Source organism: Phyllopteryx taeniolatus, chromosome 5 (assembly GCF_024500385.1).
Source record: "Phyllopteryx taeniolatus isolate TA_2022b chromosome 5, UOR_Ptae_1.2, whole genome shotgun sequence".
In the NCBI taxonomy this organism is placed as follows: Eukaryota; Metazoa; Chordata; class Actinopteri; order Syngnathiformes; family Syngnathidae; genus Phyllopteryx; species Phyllopteryx taeniolatus.
Window position 1 is genome coordinate 1,057,501 of NC_084506.1, and position 16,143 is coordinate 1,073,643.

General features: G+C 39.9%; 1 protein-coding gene across 1 annotated transcript in view; it reads right to left on the reverse strand.

Moving 5' to 3' along the window:
- Window positions 1–15,753, reverse strand: part of cry2 (cryptochrome circadian regulator 2) — a 27,543-nt gene extending 11,790 nt beyond the window's left edge. Inside the window, exons 1-7 of the mRNA XM_061772886.1 lie at window positions 15,412–15,753; window positions 14,496–14,604; window positions 7,177–7,319; window positions 1,201–1,385; window positions 875–963; window positions 407–547; window positions 191–316 (exon numbers count right to left, since the gene is read on the reverse strand). Coding sequence (XP_061628870.1) covers window positions 191–316; window positions 407–547; window positions 875–963; window positions 1,201–1,385; window positions 7,177–7,319; window positions 14,496–14,604; window positions 15,412–15,569 — 951 coding nt within the window. The 5' untranslated portion in view covers window positions 15,570–15,753. The remainder of the gene's footprint in view (window positions 1–190; window positions 317–406; window positions 548–874; window positions 964–1,200; window positions 1,386–7,176; window positions 7,320–14,495; window positions 14,605–15,411) is intronic.
- Between the last annotated feature and the right edge of the window lie 390 nt (window positions 15,754–16,143).

Below are 16,143 nucleotides of genomic sequence, written 5' to 3' on the forward strand. Positions count from 1 at the left end.
CGTGATGATAAATTGCAGGGACTCATTGTTCCAGGGCTGGGACTCATTGTTTCCATGACATGTGCATCCCGGGACTCACATAGTCTCAAGTGTCAAATGACCTGTGCCCATACACTGTCCTCATATTCACATTGCTAATGACGGATTCGTTTCCAGCAAGCATCGAGTTATAAGTTTGATCTCTGCCCACCTGAACACAAATCGGGTTCCCATCCATACGGTCAAAGTTTGGGTTGTTGGTGGCAGCAGTGTAGAAGAATTCCCTCCATAACAGTTGACCAAACAGGGACAAAGGAGGACTGCAACGCTTTCGGAGCTAATGGCAAACAAGGCAGAGTGGAGAGACCGCAAATGTGATGCAACAGGTAAGAAAGCAGACCAAACTAGGACCAGTTATGGGTGCTACCTTCATGTAGAGCTCTCTTAGGTTGTAGTAGAGGACCCTGCAGGACAGGCAACCAAAGCGCAAGTAAGGACTCAGTCCTGTTGGACTGGCATACAGTGAACACATGTTCCCCCGAGGATGCTCAAAGTGAGCCACCCACACCTGCACACAAAGAAACAGTCAAAAATTGAAACATTGAATTTATATTTTCTTCTAAGACACGAGAGCCAGTAGATTTACTAGCCGGAAATACAGACAGAAAAAAAGAGAATAGCCACCAGGGTTGCATGATAATAGATTAATTGAACGTTGAAAATTTAGTTGGTTGTGTGGAATTGATTTTTTAATGTGTTTTGATGCCATTCGAAGACAGATTCTCCCATCACATTAAAAATAATATTAGAAAGGTCAAGGGAATTTAGTCAAATTAGGGACTGGCTACTAGTCACAGCAGCAATCTGATGTGTAAAATGTATGCATATAGATCACCTTTTTGTCCAGATGTTTGTTGAGTCTGTCCAATGCTTCGGACTCTCCTCCATGCCACACTGCTGAGGGCAAACCTTCGGTCCTGAAGCCTGGAGACATTGATGGCGACAGTTTGCACAAAGAGCAAAAAGTACCCCTTTACCATTCTATTATGATTGACTCTACTTCCTATAAACAATTATTGCCTGTCATCAGTAAGAATATTTAATGCTTTGGTGCACAACTAATAAACACTAGTTCACTCTAGATTTGTGGTATGGTAATGGATAATGTCATCTCTATACAACAGAAGGAACTTTCATCACTAATGTAACACATCTGTTTACCCAATTCTTCCAGTGAAGGTATACTGTAAAGCTGGTCATGGTTGTCTGTTATTTTAGTGTGACATTTGTCCATCTGCTTTTGGTTGATGGAAGGCAGTGGTCTCCTGGGCAACTCCAGCCTGCTCACAATGGTCTGAAACCGTTTAAAGGTCAGAGGAGCGCTGTTATTGTTAATCTCTATTATCCTGCAAGCAATGGGAAAGGGAGATAGAAAGTAAAACACATTAGCAGTCTTGTCACAGATAAAATATCAAAATATAAACTCCACAGACCGAGACATGCCCTACCGACAAGGCTGACGAGCAGTCTTGGGAGTTAAAAGATAATATAAACATACTTTATATGAAAACTGCAGTTTCTTGAAATGATTTTTTACATCACAGCATATTGCTTGAATTCTTTATGTTTGAGTTCTTCAATATTTTTCATTCTATTTTAAATTCTATATTCTACATTTTAATCTCAGAATATGCAGAGTTTAAATTTCTGACAAGGCGAAGAGCTTGCTTACAAAATGGCAGAACGGACAAGGAAATACATACATGTAATTGAGCATAATTATTTATATTCATACTAATGACAGTCATATTTTTATGAACACAAATATTCATGTTCTGGGAATTGTTGGTAAATGTCTCATTATGACGAGCTCACACATCATTCATCTACCGTCAGACTATGGTGACAAATTCACATTAAACGTACTTCACTACAATGAACTGCATTTTATGAACGATTAGAAATAATTATTAGACAGCTAAGTCACATTCAGAAGCTATGCAGCTAATGCAGCGTGGCTAGTAATGTCTCCTCCGAGTATACTGTGTCATTCGCTTTCCGTATAGTTAAGGTGTAGCCTATAACCACTCATATGTAATGCAGCAGTTCATCACTGTGAAGATGTTAGCTTAGTGTTTAAACATCCTTGTACGACAGCGGGTTTACAAAACACACAGGAGGTCTCGTCAATCTTATAAATAACCAGACGCCTTTTCCTCCACAGGGACGTGAGACGACAAACGTTTTCCACAAAAGCACACAAAATTCCAGAAATACAAGCCCAGTGCCAAAATGACAACAGTCGCAAAATGCAATTATAAAGTTTCTTTTTGAGGAATATGGAAAAAAAAGAACGAAAGAAAAAAAATTCAAATTCAAATAAAAAATTTAAAATGTAGACACCGTTTAATTTTGTTGTTCAAAATTGAACATTTTTGTTCATTTCCCAAATGTCAATAACTTGCATGTTCTATAAATAAGTGTCTTTTTGATCATTGCGGGCTTCTGTTTTACCTCAATCCTGCAAATTATGAGACGCCTAACTGATCATCATTGTTCCTGTGACAGTGACAATACAGTCATTTTCTATTCTATTCTGTTTGAGATACTTTGTTCTGTGCGTGTTTACAAATGTTTGGTGAGGTGTTTTGTGATGGTTGTTGTTGGTGTTTTTTTTTATTGGTTGACGTTAGGGTCTAAAGTCACTTTGTCGAAATATGTTCCTTCTATAAAACTGTTTCTAGATTAGATAAAGATGAAATATAGAAATGTATGCACCCTGTCACGTGGTCGGAAACATTTATTATAAAAATTTTTTAAATACCAGTCACCTTTAGAAACTGCAAAAACAGACATTTAAATAAAAAAGCAATTTATAATAGTAACATTCTTTTGACACAAGATGGCATCTTAGGAATGTAAATTGTCACGTCACCCTACGACACAACCAGCAGGAGCTCAGACGTGTTGCAATGTCGTCCTAGTTCCTAGGGCCATTTACCCCTCCAAATGAAGGGCTAAGGGGAAGGGCTGATTGGGATTGGCCCTTGGTCTGCACCAAATTATGAGATTCTCCCATTTTTCAATGTATTACTATAACACAATAATATAATTCATAAAAATGTTGTAAGTGAAGTTCCTGTTATTTGCATTTTAACTTCATTTCTTATTTATGTATTTCCACTGGGGCTGATGACAAAGCTGTGTATTTTTACCTTCCATCTTATACAACCTGTGTATATCTGCCAGTACTGGATCCAGGGTTGGGGGATTTGCATCAGACATGGCTTCCTATTGGTCACTTCACTGTGACTGCTCAGAATGATCACAGTAAGCACATGTGCACAAGCACTCAACCCCCACCAACCTGGTGCGCACACACACACACACAGTAAGCTTCCTTCAGTCTCATCCACATGTACGGTATATACCAAATCATTATGTAATAAAGAGCTTAACTGAGTGCTCTTCATGTAGCAGACAAGGCATGAGGAGAGAACCTGCATAAGGGCCATTTTCTCACTTTCACACACGCACTGTCTTCAATCTAGTGTCAGCATTTAAAGAGCAGTGTGACCTAACAGGAGCATGACATATTTCTTACAGGTACTTTATACTTCTAGGTTCTCAGAATTCTGTGCAGGTGTCAATAACCAAACAAAAAGAGAGCGAGTGGAATTACACCAATATGATTGTTGGCACACCAGCGACAATGTTGTGTTTTAGAGTGCAGTTTTGTGTTATCTCTTCAGCACACTTCATCTCTAGCTGATCCACCAATTTGTTTCACCAGATCAAACTGTTCAACCACTTTCCTCTATTTTTTTCCACACTCAACAATATTTGGTCCTTTTGTCAAGCACTCGAACATGCTTTACATCAACGGATATCGTGTGTGGCAGGACGGTGGACTACAGGAGGGCACATCTGTCTCACAGTCGAGAGGGCCATGGTTTGACTGGTTTACTGGTTTGCATGGTTTACATGTGCTTCCTGTGGTTTTCTTCAGGTACTTCAGCTTTCTCCAACATTAAAAAAAAAGCAATGCATGTTAGGTCAATTGATAGGTATAAATGTAAGTGTGAGTGGTTGTTTGTCTACAGTATTGTATGTGCCCTACGATTGACTGGCGACCTGTCCCCCCTGCCTCCTCCAAAGTCAGAGAGGATAGGCGCCAGCTCACCTGCAACACTAATGAGGCCATACAAAAATGGATGGACTGATGTCGTTTTTACTATTGTAAAACCACTATGCTCCGCTTCTGATTGGAGCACTAGATTCTAAAATGTTTTATCCATAACTCCCGTACCACTGAGGTTATGCTAAATAAACAGTTAATGTTCCCGTGTTTGTGTTAATTGGGAACTAACACACACAACTTGGAGAGGCGCTGACGTTTTAGGCAACTTCGCTGCGGTGGAGCGAGCTTTTTAATTCAACTTGCTAGCTCAATAGCTCGCAGACGAACTTGTTAGCTCAAAGGCCGGTTAATGACACAGCTGTCCAACCCTTGTCATCTCACTGGTTGATCCGCACACCGGCTAAACACAACAATTGCAAATTTATCAAGTCGAGAAAAACTATCGTGTCCATTTTATTTATTGAACGACAAGTCGATATAGTAATTATCAAGACAGGCCTACGGAACACGTTGACGGCCGGCACACAGTGTGTGTGACAGTTCAGAGTAAATAATTATTTACCATTAACAAGCAATGCCATATAGAGCACTGCTGAATATCCAGTTGAATTGACTGGGAGGTCATTTTCTTTCACACAGCCTACACTAATGGTGTGATAATCACATAGTATCATCAAACAACCATAAATATGAACTAATCAGAAATGTCAAAAAATACAGTGGGTACAGAAAGTATTCAGACCCCCTTAAGTGTTTCACTCTGTTATATTGCAGCCATTTGCAAAAATCCTTTTTCATTTTTTTCTTCAATATACACACAGCACCCCATATTGATATAAAACGGAATTCTTGAAATTTTTGCAGATTTATTAAAAAAGAAAAACTGAAATATCACACAGCCATAAATATTAAGAGCCTTTGCTCAGTATTTAGTCCAAGCACCCTTTTGAGCTGATACAGCCATGAGTGTTTTTGGGAATGATGCAACAAGTTTTACACACGCGGATTTGGGGATCCTCTGCCATTCCTCCTTACAGATCCTCTCCATTTCTGACAGGTTGGATGGTGAACATTTGTGGACAGCCATTTTCAGGTGTCTCCAGAGATGCTCAATTGGGTTTAAGTCAGGGCTCTGGCGGGGCCATTCAAGAACAGTCATGGAGTTGTATTTTAGCTGTGTGCTTAGGGTCATTGTCTTGTTGGAAGGTGAACCTTCGGCCCAGTCTGCGGTCCTTAGCACTCTGGAGAAGGTTTAGGTCCAGGATATCCTTGTACTTGGCCGCATTCATCTTTCCTTCATTTGCAACCCGTCGTCCTGTCCCTGTAGCTGAAAAACACCCCTACAGCATGATGCTGCCACCACCATGCTTCACTGTTGGGACTGTATTGGACAGGATGATGAGGAGTGCCTGGTTTTCTCCACACATACCGCTTAGAATTAAGGCCAAAACATTATATCTTGGTCTCATCAGACCAGAGAATCTTATTTCTCACCATCTTGGAGTCCTTCAGGTGTTTTTTGTTTTTTTAGCAAACTCCATGTGGACTTTCATGTGTCTTGCACTGAGGAGAGGCTTCTGTTGGGCCACTTTGCTATAAAGCCCCGACTGGTGGAGGGTTGCAGTGAAGGTTGACTTTCTAGAACTTTGTCCCATCTCCCGACTGCATCTCTGGAGCTCAGCCACAGTGATCTTTGGGTTCTTCTTTACGTCTCTCACCAAGGCTCTTCTCCCCCAATTGCTCTGTTTGGCCGGACAGCCAGCTCGAGGAAGGGTTCTGGTTGTCCCAAACGTCTTCCATTTAAGGATTATGGAGGCAACTGTGCTCTTAGGAACCTTAAATGCAGCAGAATTTTGTCTGTAACCTTGGCCAGATCTGTGTCTTGCCACAATTCTGTCTCTGATCTCTTCAGGCAGTTCCTTTGACCTCATGATTCTGATTTGCTCTGACATGCGCTGTGAGCTGTAAGGTCTTATATAGACAGGTGTGTGGCTTTCCTAATTAAGTATAATCAGTCCAATTAAACACAGCTGGACTCCAATGAAGGTATAGAACCATCTCAAGGATGATCAGAAGAAATGGACAGCACCAGAGTTAAATATATGAGTGTCACAGCAAAGGGTCTGAATGATTATGGCTGTGTGATATATCAGTTTTTTCACTAAAAGTATGAGTCCCCTTTAGGTGATTTGAATAATTTGACATGATGCACATGGTATCCAACGACTACCGGCATACAGTACCCACCCTAACTCAGAGGCCCCGGTAATTATGCCTGTTGCAGATTTTGCAAAATGTTCACAGAATCCTTTAGAATAGGGCAAAAGATAGTGTTTTGTCAGAACTGTCATCAATTTGCATAAAACAATAAAAATGGCGGAAAACTATTTCTTGAAGTTTTTTTCCTTTTGTTGATGGTGTGCGATACTGCATATTTTGTATCGATCCGGACTAGTATCGCCGACACTGATACTTTTCAATCATTAAAGTCGCTGGATTATCAAACTGTTAAATCTCAATTAACAGTAACAAAACAATTTTTCCCCGTGTCTGGATTATTTTCTTAAAAATTTCCAGTAAATGTATTCATTTAAATAACATTTCAATGGGATGAATATATTAGATCAAGGTTGTAACATAATTTATACTTTTTGAGTGGGTTAAAGTAACAAATGTACAGCTTCACTTTAAAAATTAATTGCTGGTGGGTTGGCGGAACCAAGCCGGCAGGTTGCTTGCTTGTTTGTTTTGTTCTGCTAAATCATGTGCCGGCAAAACATCGAAACACACGAGGCAGGAGGAAGAGCAAGTTGTGCCTGCTCCGTGGTGATACAGAAACGGCGAGTTTAACACTCTTTCAATATTTTCACACGAGTATCAATCGGATACAGATCCTGACTTGATATCAATATTTGCAGCAATCCGCCCACCACTACTTTTTGTGTCATTTCTAACCCGTAGACACCCACTCCACATATACAATTTGCTTCAACATAAAATTTGGCCTGGGTATGAATCAATATGGGCTTAACTGTATATGTGCTTGTGTCACAAACCTGTCCAAGTTGTAGAGGGTATGAGAGTTTCTGACGATAGTCTCCACCCCAAACTCTTGGGCCATCTTGATAATTGCGCTGTCCTTCTCCTTCCCATACGGCTCTGGGTCGTACTCGAACGTTAACCTTGTCATTTTCCATTCCTGTAGAGAGACAAGGATTTTTTTTTAGTATTTGTGTAATTCACATTAAAACTTATAAGAATAATGGGGGGGAAATGAGGTGATGTAGCTACAGCTGTTGACAGATGAGAAAAAATATATAATATTGATTGAAAGCATTCATTCTAACTATGAAGGTTGGACAAATGAGATACAGTACTCACAGTGTAGAATGGAATATGACTCTAAATGCGTGTTAATGTTGTTAATGTTTCTGTTTCTATCAAAGATTGTACCTGAGCATGTCGTTTCCATAATCATGCCATGTGAAAGTATCATATTTAATATAGACTCAATAAAAAGGAACAGTTAATTTTGGCACGGACACATTTTTTGATGGCCAAGTTATCTGACGTTAAAATAAATAAATAAATAAATAAAAGTGACATGGCCTTGTAGGACATGCAGTACTAACCTTGTGCCTGCAGCAATGCCTCACAGCTCTGGCTGACTACATTACCAAAATAATGTATCTATTCTTACATTACAAAACAAAATCCATTTCATCACAGTGTGATCATACGGTTGTTTTACAAACCCAATTCCAATGAAGTTGGGATGTTGTGTTAAACATAAATAAAAACAGAATACAATGATTTGCAAATCATGTTCAGCCTATATTTAATTGAATACACTACAAAGACAAGATATTTAATTTTCAAACTGATAAACTTTATTGTTTTTCGCAAATAATCATTAACTTAGATTTTTATGGCTGCAACTTGTTCCAAAAAAAGCTGTGACAGGTAGCAAAAAAGACTGAGAAAGTTGAGGAATGCTCAAACACCTGTTTGGAACATGCCACAGGTGAACAGGCTAATTGGGAACAGGTGGGTGCCATGATTGGGTATAAAAGGAGCTTCCCTGAATTGCTCAGTCACTCAGAAGCAAAGATGGGGCGAGGTTCACCTCTTTGTGAATAAGTGTGTGAGAAAATAGTCTAACAGTTTAAGGACAATGTTCCTCAACGTACAATTGCAAGGAATTTAGGGATTTCATCATCTACGGTCCATAATATCATCAAAAGCTTCAGAGAATCTGGAGAAATCATTGCATATCAGCGGCAAGGCCGAAAACCAACATTGAATGCCCATGACCTTCAATCCCTCAGGCGGCACTGCGCCAAAAACAGACATCAATGTGTAAAGGATATCACCACATGAGCTCAGGAGTACTTTAGAAAACCAATGTCAGTAAATACAGTTCGGCGCTACATCCGTAAGTGCAAATTAAAACTCTACTATGCAAAGCAAAAGCCATTTATCAACAACACCCAGAAACACCGCCGGCTTCTCTGGGCCCGAGCTCATCTAAGATGGACTGATGCGAAGTGGAAAAGTGTTCTGTGGTCCGACGAGTCCACATTTCAAATTGTTTTTGGAAATTGTGGACGTCGTGTCCTCCAGGCCAAAGAGGAAAAGAACCATCCGGACTGTTATGGACGCAAAGTTCAAAAGCCTGCATCTGTGATGGTATGGGGCTGTGTTAGTGCCAATGGCATGGGTAACTTACACATCTGTGAAGGCACCATTAATGCTGAAAGGTACATACAGCTTTTGGAGAAACCATCTGCCATCCAAGCAACGTATTTTTCATGGACGCCCCTGCTTATTTCAGCAAGACAATGCCAAACCACATTTTGCACATGTTACAACAGCGTGACTTTGTAGTAAAAGAGTGCGGGTACTTGACTGGCCTGCCTGCAATCCAGACCTGTCTCCCATTGAAAATGTGTGGCGCATTACGAAGCGTAAAATACGGCAACGGAGAACCCGGACTGTTGAACAGCTGAAGCTGTACATTAAGCAAGAATGGAAAAGAATTCCACCTATAAAGCTTCAACAATTAGTGTCCTCAGTTCCCAAATGTTTATTGAATCTGATGTAACACAGTGGTAAACATGACCCTGTCCCAGCTTTTTTGGAAGGTGTTGAAGCCATACAATTCTAAGTTAATTATTATTTGCTAAAAATAATCAAGTTTATCAGTTTGAACATTAAATATCTTGTCTTTGTAGTGTAGTCAATTAAATATAGGTTGAAAATGATTTGCAAATCATTGTATTCTGTTTTTATTTGTTTAACACAACGTCCCAACTTCATTGGAATTGGGTTTGTAACTGAAGCATCCTGATAGAAATAATTCTCCTAGTAATCCACTTTTACAATTATGTACTGTATTACAAAAGAACACACTCTCATTTACGCAGTGTCTCTGAATGTACCTCGCGCATTCATGCAGTTGCCGCATGTTGGGCGAGTTTCATTCTAAAGAGCGAAATAGGAAATGCAGCAGGGCTGCATGATATTTTGTTTGAGCATTGTCATCGCGATGTACATGTGCGCAACAGTCACATCGCAGAGTCTACTGCGATGTTGATGTACTCTAATACTGTGGAACCCCAATAAAATCGACCCGATAACGGATTTTGGATAAAACGGACCGTCGGTACTGAACAATATGTCCAAAAATAGTTTCCATTTGTCAATTAATATGCCATTGACAAAGTCTGTTATTTCCAAAATTGTCCGCTGTTGTTTACTAGCTTTATGGCGCAATGCAGGCAGAGAATGGGACTGACGTAAACTATATTGCCAAAAGTATTCGCTCACCTGCCTTGCCTCACATATGATATCATGTGATATCTCTTTCCAAATCTATATGGTTTAATATGATGTTGGTCTACCCTTTGCAGATGTAACACCTTAAACTCTTGTGGGAAGCCCATGTTGATAAATTGTGTAAAAATATCAAATTAAACTTCGCAAATTTTCATGCAATTTGGAATGAAATGTCAACTGAAGCTGCAAAAATTTACCTGCATTCAATGATTCTTAGTCACTTTAACTATTGCATAACCAGTTGGTCCCAAGCTGGTCAGAATGCAAAAAAACCATTGGAAGTTTTGTACAAACAAGTAATTAAAGTGATGGATAAAAAACCAAGGCACAATCATGACTGTGCAATTTAAAAAAAAATACAGTCTTTTAAACTGGGACAGTATCACATATTTGCAGATTTAAATTTGATTTATAAAGTACTGCATGATTTGGCCCCAGCTCCTCTGGCTGAGTTCATCAGCCAAAGAAACAGCTCTGAGCGTGTCACTCGAGGCTCTGTCAGAGGTGACTGTCTCATTCCTCTGCGCAGGAGCACTTTCAGTAAGTCAGTCTGGTCAGTGAGGAGCGCTGGTGAGTGGAACTCAGTACCTGAGGAGGTTAAACTGCTTAAAACATACAAGACCTTCACAAAAAAACTGAAAATGTGGCTAGTTAACACCTATAGCGGCCAACACTAAAAGAAAAGTATGTTATGTTGTTTTTTTGTTATGATCAAAAAAATTATGGTTTTATTCTCTCTTAATAGTATAGTTTGATTATTTATCCTGTATTATATTGTCTTGTAGATGTATTTTACTGCTTTTTTACATCATGGCCAGGGGACTACAGATGAAAACTAGCCTTCTGGCTAATTCTGGCTTTTTTAACCATGTGTACTTCATGCGTTTTATGAAATTGCATTGTCCCCTTTCAAAAATAAACTGATAAACTGAAGGGTTTCAACAACATTTAGAAGTGATGATACTGCATTATTTTTTGAGGTCACAGACTGATGGATTGGATGAGAGGGCCTGGCTCATTCTCCACTCGAAATCAACCAAAAGGTGTTCTATCGGGTTGATAGAAGTTTGATGTGGATAAACTTGACTGGCCTGCACAATCCTGACCTCAAACCTATGGAACAATTTTGAATTAATTAGAGCGGAGACTGAGAGTCAAGTCTTCTCTTCCAACATCAGTGTGTAACCTCATAAATTCCCATCGACCCTCCTAAACCACGTGGAAAGCCTTGCCAGAAGACTAAGATGTTATCATTGCAGAGGGTGGACCGATGACATATTAAAACCGATGGATTAAGAAAAAGATGTCACTTAAATTCATATCTGAGTCAAGGCAGGTGAGTGCATACTTTTGGCAATATTTCCGGGTCACAGATATACGAAGAAAATATATCCAATTCCAAAAGACGTGCCTCCCGTGCCTAACATGTTGAATTTGGGGCATTGACATGGAATGGAATGGACGATGTATCGGTCTGTCGTGGTGAAGAGGGAGCGAAGCTGAGCAAAGCTTTCAATTTACCGGTGGATCTATGCTGCTACCCACACCTATGGTCACGACCCACAGCTGGTGACCAGATCATGGATACAAGTGGCCGAAAGTAGTTTCCTCCACAGGGTGCCCAGGGACTCCCTTAAAGATAAGGTGAGAAGTTCGGCCATCCGGGAGGGCTCAGAGTCATTTTGACTGCTCAAACATTATTTGTATATAATTTGGATTATCATTAAAAAGATCTAAGAATAAATTGGTGGAATAGTTAAAAACACATCAGGACACTAAATGAAAACTATAATGATGGAGTTTTTTATTTATTTAATTGACGCAACATAACTTTTCTGCAATTACACATGCAAAGTTGCAAACTCGAACTGCATACATTTTTCTGTGGGGGGAAAAAAGTATCCCGCTTTCAAAATAGGTTGGTGTCATCATTAGACCTTGACAATGAAAATTATTAAATTGCATGAACATTCAAAATGCTGCGATGGCTGCCAGCCAGCTGAAGACACTGCTGTTACGATGCGAAGTTGTTTTGCATATGGCTCACAATCACTCACTGTCAACACAGGTAACCTGTACCTTCCATGTGCAGCTCCCACACATACTACCTTGTGACATTTGACACAAGTATCCTTTGCTTTGTTTTTCTTACACTTTCTTTGCACTTGGCACTGCCTTCTCCTCTCCATCTTCTGCTGCTCCAACTACGACTCTCGCACCATCATTTGTCTGGCTTTTGCTCTCATGTGTCCTGAGCAAAGTTCATTTGCGAGTCGCATTATGAAGTTCCTCCGTGACATCATCTCATTGATGCATTTCGGGAACAGCTGACCAAAAGCTGGCCAAGTCCAGGCCTTTTCCACCATGTGCACCATGAATGTAGATGAGCAATGAAGGCCTTTAGCTCATCGACAGTCATATCCCATGAACTTTCCTCTCTGACTCTGTGTGCCTCAGCAACGGTGCACGCCCTTATGTGTTTCAGCATAGCATCAGCAACCAAACACAGAAAAGAGGTGAGGGCATCTTCAGTGGTGCGTTTGGCATGTGCTGTGGGGCCTGCAGCTACTTGTAAAGTCACTGTGACTGACGCCTTCCGCTGTTTTCACCTGACTGTATTACAGTCCGCACTGTGCCATCTTTTGTGGTTTCCTGCCTAATAATAATAATGATGATAATAAGTTGTCAGATTCTTCCTCATCAAGTCTCTGAAGTAAGGCCAAAGCCTCCATAGCTGTGATTTTTCTTTTATTTATCATTTTTGTCTCTCTTGGGTTGAGAGTGAAGCTACTGTATAGCTAGCTTTTAGCATCAGAGAGCATGAAAAAAAAAAAAACAAGAGCAGGTGAAAGAGCGGGAAAATGTAAGTGAAAGAAATATGACACCCCCTGTAAAAAGCATGCAGACAATTTAACTGCTATGGTCATTTGAGGTAGTAATACTCAGATCTCCTTTGTGTTTTGACATTTTAATGATAAAACAATGTTAGAATAAAATATACACACATTTAGGAAAAGTCAGGGTCCTATTGGTACATTGGTTGTTGTTTTTTTTAAAGTTATGACGTTGCAAAATTTGAAAGCAGTCAAAATGACTGCCTTGGTAGTTCAAGTAAGGACAAAAGTCCTGTTATTTTTTTAATTCCTCATTTTAAAAAAAACACACCATTAAAGCAACAAATATTTCATGTTTTTGAGATTGTAGGGTGAAAGTTGCAGCTGCCAGAATTTTGAGGGTAATAACACATCATCAACATCCATCCATCAATCCATTTTCTGAGCCGCTTCTCCTCACTAGGGTCGCGGGAGTGCTGTAGCCTATCCCAGCTATCATCCGGCAGGAGGCGGTGTACACCCTGAACTGGTTGACAGCCAATCGCAGGGCACATACAAACAAACAACCATTCGCACTCACATTCAGACCTATGGGCAATTTAGAGTTGTCAATTAACCTACCATGCATGTTTTTGGGATGTGGGAGGAAACCGGAGTGCCCGGAGAAAACCCACAGAGGAACGAGGAGAACATGCAAACTCCACACAGGCGGGGCCGGGATTGAACCCCGGTCTTCGGAACTGTGAGGCAGACGCTCTAACCACCGTGGCGCCAATAAATAGATCAATAAATTTAAAAAAAGGAAAAATAAATAAAAATCGCAATGTCTTTTTTTTTTTTTTTCAAATATCATGCAGCCCTAAAAGCAGTTGTACAATCTTTTAATCTTTCGAACATTTGGACATGTTCGAAAGATTTTAATATTACTGTTAATTCACTGTACATTACAGTACACCAACTTGGCAGCAGACACTGCGATGTGACTGTTGCGCACATGTACAAGGCGATGACGATGCTCAAAGGAAATATCGTACAGCCCTAGTTAGCACAATATTTTCTGGTTTACAACGAATGACAAAGATGTTAGGGTTGGATGGATAGGACTCTACCATCCCCCCAAAAAAGAGAGAATAAAATATTCCACAATTTAGTATAAAGTTCAATGGAAGTTCTTTGTCAGTTTGTGGAATCTAACTTACTACCAAAAAAAAAAAAAACCCTAACAAGTTGCAATCAAAACAACAGCGCTCACACTCTTGCTTTCCATTATGGTGGCAGTAACTCAATGTATTTTTGAACTAACTTGAAATGCATAAAGACATTGCCAGTGGGATCAACATACTACCCAAAAAACTAACTAACAAATTGTGATCAAAACAATAGCACTCACACTCTTGCTTTTGGGGTTGGTGGCAGTAATTCATAATCTATTTTTGTACTAATATGAAATGTAAAGAAATTGTCAGTGGATAATTTTGGGGTATAACGCATACTTAAAGAGTAAATATTTGGATGAATAACACTTCAAAGCCATAAAAATTGACAATGAAATGAACATCATTATGTATGGCAGAAACTGAGCATGCTTTCTTTTGCCGCACAATGAGGTACTGTATTATTATGCCACTGCCACAAACAAATTCATTGCATGCCATATTATGGTACCATGGTGAGCACAATGCTGACATGAGTACAGAACAGACCTTAAAAAGTCTTGGAAAAACCTCCGCAGGCTGCCCTCTGACAACAAACAATCTGGAGTTGAGCTTCTTCAGACTGCAATCCAAGTCCTGCAGGGCCTCCAACAAAAACCTTCAGGCACAAAAAAGCCATTAGACAGGAATTGAATAAAACTAACCCCAATCATGTCAACTGAACTGAGACGTGATGGTAATATAACACGGCATAATAACATATTTTTACAAAATGATAGTTACTTCAGTTGTGCCGAATTAATTTATGTGAATCTGACAACAATAAAAGGGAGTGAAATGCAAATCTTTAAAAAAACAAAACGAAACACATTTACTGCGGTCTTTTACATCATTAAGAAGGCACAATTAAAATAATTGCAGCAAAGGTATTATATGTGTAATTTACGGTGCATGCAATGTTTATTTCATTAGGTCACACATTAATTACGCCGATGAGGCGGTTACTAAGCGCGATGAGGCGGTTACTAAGCGCGTCGACGGAATTCATTACATAAATCTAAAATGACATCATTTACACCAAATTCCAACCTCCACTACACGTTATCTGCTTTATATAACACAGTCACCGTAAACCATTCACGTAAAATGTGATTACCACAACAACAACAACAACTATATATATATATATATATATATATATATATATATATATATATATATATATAAACAAATCGAGTGCCAGTGAGACTTGTTCGATCAGTAATTTAAGACATCAGTGGAAAGAATATCTGTCAATATCTAGCCCCATTCTGAATTAGCATTAGCTACCTGACGTAAGGGGGGGGAGGCCCGAGCCTCAAATCCACACGTCCCATATCCAAACCACAACGCGGTGAAGCATACAAACTCCGGTGTGATACTTGACATGAATATATGCGTTGTAATCAACGAATACATAGCAAACCTCCATCGGTTGATTCCCACGTTGGCGGCGCCAGCAAACCACGGGTCTAGGATATAAACACAACGTACTGTATCAGCTCCATTGAGGGCCTCCTGCAACGCCGGATTATCGTGTAAACGAAGACATTTGCGAAACCAGTGCACTGAATTCACCACCATGATTCCTTCTCATTCTATCATAAGAGTAAATCGAGACGGTTCAGTCGAGAAGTAACCGTGAAAATAAATCAGTCAATAACGAAGATGACTGGTCTAAATCGGTCCTAGATGACGAGTCCTCGAAAGTTTACTCGCTTGTCAAGAGTTGACTGTCACCAGAGGCGACGCAGCAGCACAACGCAGGAGGAGGAGCCCGATTTCTGTCGGCTTCGTTGGTTGGCTGGTAGGATCGTGCACATCCATGTCATCACTGGATTGGTTCGTTGCGAGACATTGAGACATTGGCTAACTGTCGGGGAAAGCAGCATCATATAGTATTTTGAAATATCAAAATATTCACGCGAAAGTGCACACTGTAAACTACGGAATTACGGAAGCGTATTGCATTCAATTGGATTAAAAAAAAAAATTTACGATAAAGTTTAGCCAAAGGGGGAAAAAAAAAACGTTTTCTTTCTCTCCTCGTACGGGTCACAGTTGATTCCGACCAGCTGTTTCTAGTTAGCAATCAAGTAGTGTGAGGCCATACCCCTTAAAAGAGGCTCCCGGGGCTTGCCATTCTATTGCAGACAGG